The 12,747-nt window shown below is 39.3% G+C and overlaps 1 protein-coding gene across 4 annotated transcripts in view; it reads right to left on the reverse strand.

The window, feature by feature from the left end:
• Positions 1 to 12,747, reverse strand: part of GPC6 (glypican 6) — a 1,577,578-nt gene that overhangs the window by 1,140,127 nt on the left and 424,704 nt on the right. For all 4 annotated transcript variants that reach the window (XM_075590866.1, XM_075590865.1, XM_075590869.1 and 1 more), the window contains one exon: positions 1,100 to 1,258. In XM_075590866.1, the coding sequence (XP_075446981.1) occupies positions 1,100 to 1,258 (159 nt within the window). The remainder of the gene's footprint in view (positions 1 to 1,099; positions 1,259 to 12,747) is intronic.

Consider the following 12,747-nt stretch of genomic DNA (forward strand, 5'->3'; position numbering starts at 1 on the left):
AGATAATAGAAACAGCAAGAAGAGTATTCTGTGTACTGTATGTTTGTACTAGAGCCTTAATATATATTTAATGCTGCTCACATGGCGGAGAAATATGCTTCATTGCATTCCCAGGGATGGAACAGATGGCAGACCTATAATCAGGTCATTAAATCTACCCATGCTCGTGCTAATCGTGCCCTAATATACTTTGTAATTGTTATTAAAATGAAGAGGGGAAAAAAAGTTAAATATATGAAATACTTGTCACCTTAATGGGGCTGTGTAAACATTCCTCCCTGACCACAAAAGAGAAAAATGAACACATTTAAAAAATGTTGATCAACACATCTTTTGAATGTAGATTTAGAAATAAGTACAAAGCAAAAAAGGTGGCAATGTTATTAATGTGAGCCATTAAAACATTTTTTTCTGTTCACTTTACATTGGAGTGCTGCTATCCTCTGTACTTATTTCTATACATTGCACATGTTTGGAATCAGGCTTTTTCCCTGGCAGTTCTAACTCCCACTTTATTATTGTATATTTGATGATTACATTTATACTTTTATTGTCCCTGGTACACCACCTATTTATTATGGACCATAGAATTATTGGTACAAGTGGTAGTCCACACCTGAAGCCCCAGCAGTTCAATATGTCACAGGAACTTGATACCACAATGGGAGCACTCACTGATTTCCCATGGATTATGTATGCCCGTTGAAGAGCCTTGGATAATTAGTTGCTTAATCTTGGGAATTATATGACACTATTGTGTAAGATATAATTTTTAAAAAAAAAGCTAGAATGCATAACAGCTCAACATTGGAGTTCCACTCTTTGTAAATATAATATAATAGTAATATATACAGTAATATAATTTTATATATATATATATATATATATATATATATATATATACTGTACATAGTATTTTGAAGAGAAAACATTTAGCACAATTTTCCTGTACCAATAATCATTAAATGTTGTGAAAACACAGTGCCTTTGTGTTTCATGCTAATTCATCAACAACTGCTAAATAAAAGCATGAATTCCAAAACCAACAAACAATTCCAAATATGATACAGTATTAGCAATTAAAAATGATAGTACTCACCATCAAACTTTTTGTGTCTGGACACAAAGGTGGTGCGCACAAAGTGACTTGTTTCCTCAACCAGATTTTCAAATTCCAATTTAGTTTGTTGACTCAATTTGTCCTCCATTTCAGTAGTGCAACATGTGTATTCCTGAGGACAGATACGCAAATGTTCCCCTATTGAGAAATCATGATGACATGTTAGAATTAACACATACAATTTACCCAAAAGTAATTAATACATTTAACATTTGTAGTTTGAAATATGTAAAAAAAAAAAGAAACAAGTGCTTGTTTTTTAATTGCATCAAAACTATCTGTTATAAACAGAGATGCAAAGATCAAATTTGCGCTGAAGTTCGCAAACCTGGCTATTTTCTTCATGAACAATTTCTCACAAACATTTGTCAAGTGTATGACGTTAAAAGGCAGTGTCATGTGGCCCATTGTACAATATATGGTCATCTACTGCCCTTCTTGCTAAATTCTGGTGAAACATTGTAAAATGTTGTAAAAAAATTCTGTTTAAATTCTGGTAAAATTGACCTTTTGCAAAAGATTCACAAAACACGTGAAATCTAAAAAGAATGTGAACAATTTTGTCATGGAAACATGAATATTTTTACACATCTCTAATTATTAATCCATTACCAACTTCATTTGCATGTAACAAAGCAAATAAGCAAGTGTCAGGACTGTGGTCATTTATGACGTGTGAATAAACAAAAGAAATGATTTAAGTTCAAACATACTGTAATTACAGTAGCTAATATAAAGTGACATTGGCAAATGTTAAGATATTCATTTTAGCAGAATCTGATGACTTTAAAAGTATAGAAAAGTACATCTATATGCTCTATATACACTGGCGACACAGTTTATTGCACTGCGGCCAGATCCGCAAGCCGGGAGATTTCCCGGCTTGCTAGTGGCCGCCCCTCGGCTTGCCGCGCGTCACCGACGCGCGGTCACGCGTCATCGGGAGCGTGCGCCCCCTGCATGCGCGTCCAGGGCTCCCTGAGGGAGCCCTGGTGTCCCGCGATGTGGGGGATGGCGGCAGGGGGTTCTGGGGGGACCCGGCGGACCCGGCAGCGGGAGGGAGAGCGCCCCGATCGGAGGGCGCTCTTCCGCTGCTTCGGCGCGCGCCCGTCACCCTCCGGCGCGCGCCAGGCTACGGCTGCGGTCCGAGAACGGGCAAATGCTCGAATAAACTCGGCCGCAGCAGTAGCATATCATATAGCATATATACAGTACAGGTTTTCGATTCTTTAAATATATCCTCTTAGGGGCCTATTCTAGTAGCTCCGAAGCTGTCATTGCCAAACCATACGGTTTGGCATGTTCAGAAGTAGTGGAATGAAATGTGAGAAAAAGCTCTATTCTCTATTGCAAACCGCTTCTTCTAAACCGCTTCTATAAAAACTGACAACCCGCATGCCAAAGCCAAAACACCTGTATAGTACAAGTTTTAGAAGCGGAATGACCAGAGGTGGTGCTAACTCCAACCACAGTCTGACTTATGGGTTTTGCTTTCTCAGCCAAACTGATATTTCAGGCTCTGGATGTAACTCGCAAAATCAATCTCGACACCCTTGAGGTGACTTGAAAAAAATGCGAGTTTTTAGAAGCAGTGTGCATAACGGAGCTTCTGGAATATTAGTTTTAGTAAAACAATGCAAGTTGAATGCTTTTTTTGACAAACCGATCAAATTGGCAGAGCAGAGTGAAACTGCTTCTAAAAAAGCCTTTAAGACATGGATTGGACCTGCGAGAAAGGCTTAGAGAATAGCAAAGCATGCCAATCCGCTTGTTAAGGGCACTTTAGATGCGGTTTGTCATACTTCGTAGCTACTAGAATAGGCCCCTCCATCATATACAAGTACATGTTATAGAAATGGGTTGAACAAGTCTTGCAAGAAATGTATCAAACTCAAAGTTTCTTACTTTTTGGGGTAGATGTTTAATGTTAATGCAGACTGCTTGGTATTACTGAAGAAAGATGTTCACATTGTTCATACTTTAGTGTGTGTCAAAACATGATTGAGTAAGTGATTAACACAGATTAATCAATTGGAGGATTAATGAATAGAGGTAATAGCCCTTATTCAGTAAGCTTTCATTTGTATCTGTGCACATGCACTGGATCAGCAATATTGCAGCTTACTGAAAAAAGGGCCTACATATGTCCAATATGCAACATGAATGGAAGTTGCTGAATTAATTGCAGAGTCTGCTTTAGGCAGATGCATAAAATACAGGGCCTAAGGGAGCCAGACACCATGCATATTCTGTATATACATGCATATATATATATACTTTAACATTTACACACATACAGTACTATATATATATATAGCATCATCATCTTTAGCCCTTGTTGAGCCACTGCTTGATGAAGGAATAACCAATGATCTTCCAGGTACTGCTGTCAGGGCTCTGTAAGTATTACTGTATTATCACAGTAGTTTATATATTTGTAGGTATAACGCTTTTTTTGTATGTTATTTGTTAGTTTTACTCAATCCTAGGACATTCCAATCTTAGCCCCTGGTGCACAAAAATGTCAAAAGCAGTCCTTAATACAGGACTCGTGCACAAAACTTTCTACTGGAGGGAATCAACAATTTCTTTCTCTTTTTCAAAAACTTTCTCAGTTTCCTTTAGTGAAAAAGATCTTGCACAACAGCCCTCATCCTCGGAACCTGGCAAACTCAGCTACCTTAGCATGAAGGCTTTTAAAATAATACAAAACACTGGTATTGTGCAAAAATCAGCTCCTAGTACATTGATGCTTGCACAATTCTTTCATACTCCGTGGAAACTTCCAAATTAATTCTCTTCAGCTCTTGCACTTACAAGTAAAAAGGGCCGGTCAAAAGTGGTACCCAAATGATTGTACTGAGTATAGGACTTAACACTTTCATTACAAAAGGTTACATGTGTCTTTACAAAAATATATATTATAGATCATATAAATGTCTGAAACACATCAAGAGATGCATTGGATAATGTTTCATGAAGTTCATGCAATTAACTGTGCTATGGTTTGTTTGTCTGATGTAATATGGTACAGTATATAATCTTGATTGTATTGTACTGTATGGGTGTATTGTACCTACATACTACAACAATAATTACCAAGAAAGTGAACAAAACGTTTATTCACTCACAGTTACGTCCCTGTCTTGCAAATAATAAAGGGAGAAAAAATGTACATGTCAAATAACAAGAACAATATTTACAGAAAATCGTTTCCCCTTTTTGTTAGGCTCACTAGGCCCCCTAGTGTGAAGCCTGGATGGGACCACTGGCTTTGGAGGTTGCGTGGGTGAATCCACAGAGGCCGGAGGACGTGGAGTGGCCAGCACTGTCATGGGGAACCAGAACTTTTAACACCAAAACAACCGGGATCACTATCACCAGACAGGACACCATAATTGAATAAACAAAAGTTTATTCTGGCAAGCCAGCAAACACACAAAATACATAAATACAGTGAAATATTCACCAACTGAGGGTAAGTATTATCTCCCGCCAGCTGTGTTTCCGATCAGCTCCAAAGTTGTTCAGCTTCTCTGGCACTTCTCCATTAAGCACAGTACTATTTCCCACAGAGCACGTTTGAAAAGCCTGCCAGCCATGTCACTGATCGACTCCAGGGATGTTCTAGTTCTCTGATAAGCAGCGCTCCTAACATAGCCCTCTGGGGTTATACTTAACATGGAGCAGGAGCCACCAGCCAATCAGAGTGTGGGTCATGACGGTGCAGCCAATCGGAAGACGAGGGCTTGCCCGGCTGCACCAATCAGAGAAGGGGGCTGGTTTAAGTGCTTAGGACCTCCCATCAATGATGGTGTTGCTGGCAAGCGGCAAATTTGAACTTGTCAATGGGAATCATGCCTATGGGGCTCAGACCCGGCAAACTGTTCCCTTGGTCAGCCCTATACCTCCTGCTTGGTAGGAACCTCAGTGTCTGTGGGGAACAAATGCTCTGCCCCACTGAGAGCCTTGACATGGTCCTGATAATCAGCCCTTCCCTGCTCACCATTGTCCTGATGCTTTGCCATTCCCAGCCTTTTGTCACGGCCCGGCATTTCTCTGTAGACAGCCCAGCTAAGTGAATTACTGGGTCTGGATATAGAGAAATGCTAAAAGACAAATTACAGTCCTGGCTTGCTGACTAACTGTATGGGGAATATGCTAGAGTCTAACATGTGGCATAAAAGTGTTTTTCTTTATTTTACAATCCCCGGTTCCCAAGCCATACAGTTTTCCCCCTTCCAGACATCACACCGTGATTTGCTCTTTTCAGGAATGGGTTACACAAAATATTACATACACTGGCCAAAATGAGGCTCACAGAGGCTGCCATTAAACACTGTATTGGGGCAACCAGCCGGGCTTCACCTTTATTATGTGAAGCTGGCTACCCCTACCATTACAAGCACCAAGGAGTCCCTTAATGTTGGCATGGAGTCACTTGATGCAGCAGGGGCGGTGAACATCAAGCGAGATCTTAGGCTCTCCATCCCCTGTTGCACAGCTATTTCAGGTCATTAACAGCAGCACTTAGCTGGCAAAGACTGTCGGTTATGACGGAACTTTGGTGCTGCATCTAGTTGCCAAAGACTCAGAATTAGCTTATGCAGGTGTGAGAAATGTGTGCACAGATGCCCATTCAAGGTGTGAAATCCAATGGTGCTGCATTTGCATGAGTTCCTGCTGACCTGCAAGAATAGTTGCTTCATATTGCCCATGTGAGCACAGCTCGTAAGCCAGGAGCCAGACATCTGGGCATTGGAGTAGGAGGCTGAATGTCAAGAGCAGCTGGAGCTGCAGCGGCTGGAAAATCTGGACAAGTAGGAAGCAGCAGAAGCTGCATCACCATGGGCAGCAGGAACAACAGGAGCTGTCTATGGGGCAGCAAGAGCTGTGTCAAGGGCAGCAGGAGTTGCGGCAGGAGCAGCTCAAGGAGGAATTCCATATTCCACTAGAGGAATCTTGGTAAAGTGACCGTAACCTCACCCAGGCCATCCTCCATGGACACTTCAACCTCTGCCAAGGGCTGTCTGCTTGATGGGCCTTCAGAAAAAATTACATAATATAATCAAATAAGTAATACAGAACGTGGATACATACTGTATAACCCAATTTTGATATATTTGGTGTGCATAAAATACATTTTAACATGTCTTTTATTTAGAGAACATTTTAGCAGGACAAAAAAAAAATCCCTGATCCACAAATTGGTGCTAAACTTTAGAAGGCCATAACTCAGATGCTACAGTTTATCACGCTTTTGTGAATCATTTACATTTACCTCTCATTCTAAAGTATCTTGGGGAACCACATAATGTTAAGTGCTTTAAAATTGACTATTTAAAACAAAACATGTTTACAGTGCTAAACATCATAACTTTGGAATGATGTTAGACAGGAATCTAATTTGAGGAACATAGGTAAAGCAGTGGGGTGATCATTAGCCAAAGGAAGAGCAACACGATTCTTCAGTGAAACTTAAGAATATAAGCAGGTTGCAGATATTTCAAGATCCTATGTATCTATTGGTCCTGGTAGTCTCTCAACCTGGGAGGTTGAAATGATCTCCATCAAGCACTGCACAATAGCCTTGAGGTCAAGGTTAGCCGGTGGTCCCTCTCTTGTTCTCCTAACATGGCCTCTTTGAGTTACAGGCTCCAAAACTTCCAATGTTAACCTACTGTATAGGCTACAAACTTTTAACACACCTAATTTTGTCTCCCCTGTAACTAAAATGACTGTTCATATTGTGCTCAAACTTTTCACTAACATTCACCTTGACAATCCGACCCAAAAATCCAAAATTGCAGACGGATTGGTGAATTTATTAGAGTTATGAGCAACTGAAAAGGGGGGTTGTAATGGAAGTCTTAATCAAATCATAACTGTGGATGCGCTACTGCACGTCCATAATATACTTTCCACTACACAGCTTTTAAACATAGCCTGGGATGAGATGCAAAGCTAATAAACACACTCACAGACAGACTGTTTTGACCTTGTGGGTGTCATCAGTGTGAGGTTGGTTGAACTGTGTTTGCAACTTGAGACATGAGTAGGTCTTCACCACACATTATTTCAGTTATGGTGGGTGAAAAGGTGACTAAAAACCCTCCACCGTATAGCATATAGCATATAGCATATAAACATATTACTTGTGAGTACATTCACATGCCTTAGACAGGTCTGCAACCCTGCTTCTCACCATTATCTCCTAGCATACAGTGCTACCACTGCAGCAAGGGATTCTGGGAAATGACATGCAAATGAGCACACAGTGTCACCATTTGTCTCAAGACCACATTACATGGTTAAACCCTTAAGCCAATGCATGCTGTTTTAAACAAAGCTTTTAAACATAGCCTGGGATGAGATGCAAAGACAATAAACCCACTCACAGACAGACTGTTTCGACCTTGTGGTCTTGTGTGCTCATTTGCATGTCATTTCCTAAAATCCCTTGCTGCAGTGGTAGCACTGTATGCTAGGAGATAATAGTGAAAAGCAATGTTGCAGACCTGTCTAAGACATGTGAATTTGCTCACAAGTAATATTATATATATATATATATATATATATATATATATATATATATATATATATATATATATATATATATATATATATATATATATAACAGACAAAAGTCTGCGCCTATAAATGGGTATACAAAATGAACATATAGGTATACGTATAAATGAGTAAACCTATATTGCCCTTGTAGGTATGGGCTATAATTAATAATATGTATTACCAATGTAATTATAAATGATGATATACCAAAGAACTAAATTAAATTAAATATATGTATATTACAAAAAAAATGTGTGTATGTCAATATGATGTCAGTGTATATAATGACCAAGTAAGTATGGCTATATAATGTGTATGTGACCTAAATAGTGTATACTGGGGATATACAATGAATACAAGAAAAATAAACAATGTAAAAATACATGAACCATATATGGATAAAGTCCAATGGTGTATGATGTCACTCTAATAAGGATACTGGCAGCCTTCCACATGGAGCCAACGAATTCCCAGCAGATCTGTACAAAAACGAAAAAAGAAAGTGCCCGATCCTAGTGCAATAAGTCTAAAAACTAACATTTAATATCCCATAAAAATCCAACAAATTCGAACTCACAAACAACAGAAATAAAATAGCATTGTATGAGATATGCTCATGCACCAAGAGGAACTCAGCTACTGCTGCATGTTTTAAACTGGTTTAATTCCTACCTATCAGGTAGATCACAACATGTGTCTATCTCAGGCTCTAACTCCAACCCCTTGGATATCACCTGTAGTGTTCCACAAGGTTCTGTTCTGGGCCCCCTACTCAGTGTTCATTAATGATCTTCCTACAGCTTGTAAGGGAGCTTCAATACACATGTATGCAGATGACACAATCTTATATGCACACAGTCCTAGCCTCTCCGACCTTGAACACGTATTTCAATCTGACTTTTTGAGACTTGAAATTGGATTTCCCAAAACAAACTGTTTTTAAACACTGACAAGATGATAACAATGGTATTTGGGACCCAGGCTACATTTTTAAAGCTTCCAATGACTGAGCTCCAGATCATAACCAACGCTAATTCCACCCTAACTCCAGGTACTTGTTTTAAATACTTGGGCATATGGCTTTTAACATTTGGGATTCACATTGATACCCTGACATCCAAAACCTATGCCAAACTAGGTGTACGTTACAGGAAAAAATCCTTCCTGAGTTTGCTGGTCAGAAAGTGTATCACATAGCAGATGCTAATGCCAATTATCGACTATGAGGACATAGTATATGGCTCGGCACCCCAAACCCACCTTAGCAATCTTGATCCCCTCTACAATTCAATATGCCATTTTGTTCTCCAATGCAACTACAACACATATCACTGCGAAATGCTCAAAGAACTACATTGGTCATCACTTGAGTCTAGGCACAAAATTCATCTTTCATTTCTTGCCTTCAAATACTTTCTGGGAAAGCTACCCATCTATCTGGAGAAGCTCCTCACCCCTACCACATGCAGCACTTATCATCTGAGATCTGACTCCAGAAGACTGTTCATGTTCCCAAGGTTCAGCAAAGTATCCGGCCGCTCCTCCTTCTCTTACCGTGCACCCCAAAACTGGAACAATCTACAGGACACTCTCATAGCCGCCACCAGTCTAAGTTCTTTCAAAACTAAACCTGTCTCACATTTTAATCAGGTCTGTAACTGTTACATATGCCAATAATATATATAATCTCAGTGCATGCAATGACTTGTATATAATGCATATATATATATATATATATATATAAAGGTCTTTGTTGTCAGGCAATTGAAACTGCCACTACCAGTTGGAGGGGGGGCGATAAGCTCAACCAGATCAGCAGACGTGAAGCTTTCTGGATTTATGAGCTTAGAACCCTCTCTCCAAACGGTTTGAATTTAGACTTGGATCTAGGGGTCTTTCTGATTAAATAGAAAGGGGACTTTTGCATATGTGCCACCTTTTTCGGATATGTAGTATATTTTTTCCTTTTTTTTTCCCTTTCCCTTCCCTTTTTTGTTTTCCCTCCCCCTTTTGTTTTCTTCTTCTCCCCTTTTTTTTCTTTAACAGCTATTTATTTAGATTATTCAATATCCTAATTATCCCTGATTATTCACAGTTTATACATATGACTGTGTTAATAATATTTATATTAGTATTTGCTATATTATGTAAAAATAATTTGTTTTTACATTTGTTTCTTTCATTGTATTTCAATCTCCTTTTTATAATGTCAGTTGTTTGTAAGTTTTGTATTTGTTTATATGTCTGTCCAAGTTCTAGTTCGTTTTGTTAAAAGCTGAATTTTAAACTTTATTGGATTCAATGGATGCCTGTCCAATCAGTGTCGAGTGAGGTGCATATAATAAAACTTCACCCCGACTAAACCTACCCCTGAGGAAGTGACATCAGTCACAAAACACGTAGGGTCAAAGGTCACGGCGCCTTGGAGAAAGCTGGCTGTGTGTAGCATTTTGGATCAACCTAGCAGGATACGACTTCATCACGAGAGAAGCTGAGTTCGATGAGTGTACCTGTGTGTGTCTTCCCCTTCCTCTGCATCCATCTTGGAACTTCCTGAAATCGGAGAAAATGCATGACATACACCACACATCTGAGAGCTCACAGAGGACCCTCTCTGCTTCTGACACCTGTCCCTGCCTGGTTATCCGACACTCATTTGTTCCGGTCCTGCTGTAAGTAGGGTTTGGGGTTGTAACCCCTTGATGACCCGCTGCAGCAGGCTCCTTTGTTTTATTTTCAGCTTTAGTGTTTAAGTGTATGTTTTATGTTGTTTGTATTGTTTTCACCTTTTTTTGTTGCTTGTCTGTTTTTTCTGTGCAGTTTTTAACTGATACAGGTTACACTATGATTTTCTTTTCTGTCTTTGTCCATATGTCACGGACCCCCTGATTGGAGATCTTTCCCTGATTGGACCCTTTGGATTCTTCTACCCCTCTTTTTGGACTCTATTTGGGACTCATTGGACATTATCTATACGGGCGCTGGTTTGTATCTGTTCCTTGTTTTGTTTCTGGTGTTGTTCATACCAGTGTTTCCCTGGCTGCACTGCTAATATTATTTTTTTTTAATTTTATTTTATTTATTGTCACATCCCCATCTCCAAGGGATATTAGCGCCTAGAAGCACCTCCTTTTTTGTGTTTGATTATTCTATTTCTATTATACAACACTGACGTATTCTACTACTATTCCTAATGTACCTGTACAGTATAATGTAATTCAATTAGCTTAAGATACAATTTGAGGAAATATTCTTCACATACATCTTGGAGTGTACAGCACAGGAACTTTTCCATTTTCTTATTGAATAAATATACTTTTGCTGTTATTCAACATTTTGTGACTTGTCAGCCAATATAGAGTAGCAGCAGTGATCTCATTTCACTTCATATATTTTCCTCTTTTTTACATGATAATTCAAAATTATATACAGATGCAGCCACCAGTATACAATGCCTTGCCTGGGAAAATACTGTGGCTATCTCACAGTAAATGATGCAACATTTCTTTGAGATTCTGCAGCCAGACTAATGGCTCATCGGATTAACACAGCAGGGATCCCTGCAGTCCCATTCAGTTTGAATGAGATATTCAGGGACCCCACTGTGTTAATCCAATGGATCATTAGTCTGGCTGCAGAAATCTCACAGAAATGTTGCAGTTTACTGGGAGATTGTCCCAGATTTTCCAATGCAAGTTATTGGATACTGGTGGCTGCATCTGTAGTATTATTTCACTTACTAACCACTCATCTGAACAGTAATTTTGCAAATAGAGTCGTAACACACAGGCTTCTACCCACAATTAATGTTATCATGTGTTTCTTTTCAAGTGTTTAAAATACCAAATATAGCTAGCTACTGCTACAGTATAATGTCTGTAAGCACTAGAATGTAGAGTACAGTATGCCTTCTTATAACATCTTATTTTCTTGAAAAAGATTAAGCTGACATTTTCCTCTTTGTGATTCATGGAAGTAACAAATGTTCACAAACCCACAAAAATATGTCCCCTTGATTTTAATGGCACACATTTTTAACCATTGCTTTTAAGTTTAATTATGTTGAATACATGTGTATATTTCCGTTGAACCAACTGAACTTTGGAATTGTTACTGAACTTTGGAATTGTTACTTAAAGAACTAGAAAAATGTATGTCTCCTTGTGAGACACCACGACTATTTTAAAATATAATTACTGTATACCCACACTTAAACTGACAAAAATGCTACATACTGTATATGCATTCATATGGTTCATTCATTTAAGACGCTGTCTTTATAGCCTGGATTATTTCGTATCCTCTGTTAGGCTGAGTCCATGGTCAGCGCTTATTCGCTGACCCGCACGGAGGCGCGCTGACGCTTGTCAGTGAGTCCCTGCAGCCGCAATGAGAGCAGCTTTAGCAGGGCTCTCGCACGCATCCACAGGCATCTCTATGGACTCAGCCTTAGGTTTATTTTTTGTCAATTTTATGTACACTGGCGACACACTTTATTCGAGCTCGGCTAGTCCCACGAATTCGGGTATACCCGGGTGTATTGAGGTTTGTGACTGTTTTCTGCCCGAGTGCATTGGGTTATTTTCCAGGCAGCGATTGAAGCATTTTATTCCCGCTAGCTGCAATACTGCACAGTATATATATATACTGCATTACAATTCATGAATTTATGCCATCTGGTAGACACGCGAAGCATTGCAGCCTATTAAATCCTAATCATTATCATTTAACAGCTCAGCCGCCCGTCAGCCAGGCATGAACCCAGGCTGGGAAGGCAAACGCAACGGGGCTTGTCAGAGGTGAGGAGCGGCGCATTCCAGGTATATGCCAGGTACATACTGGGTATTTGCTCGAATAAAGTGTGTCGGTGCAGTAGATAAGTATTTCATTTCGAAAGGAGGTCTACAAAATACGTGATGATTAATTTTAGATGTGACTAAAATGCAAGATCATTGGATTAATCTAAGATCACATAATTACATCACAATTTATTTAATCCTTGCCAGGCTGTATGATTTTTTTATTAGTAATATTTTACATAGTGCCGTATCTAT

Source organism: Ascaphus truei, chromosome 3 (genome assembly GCF_040206685.1).
Source record: "Ascaphus truei isolate aAscTru1 chromosome 3, aAscTru1.hap1, whole genome shotgun sequence".
Lineage (NCBI taxonomy): Eukaryota > Metazoa > Chordata > Amphibia > Anura > Ascaphidae > Ascaphus > Ascaphus truei.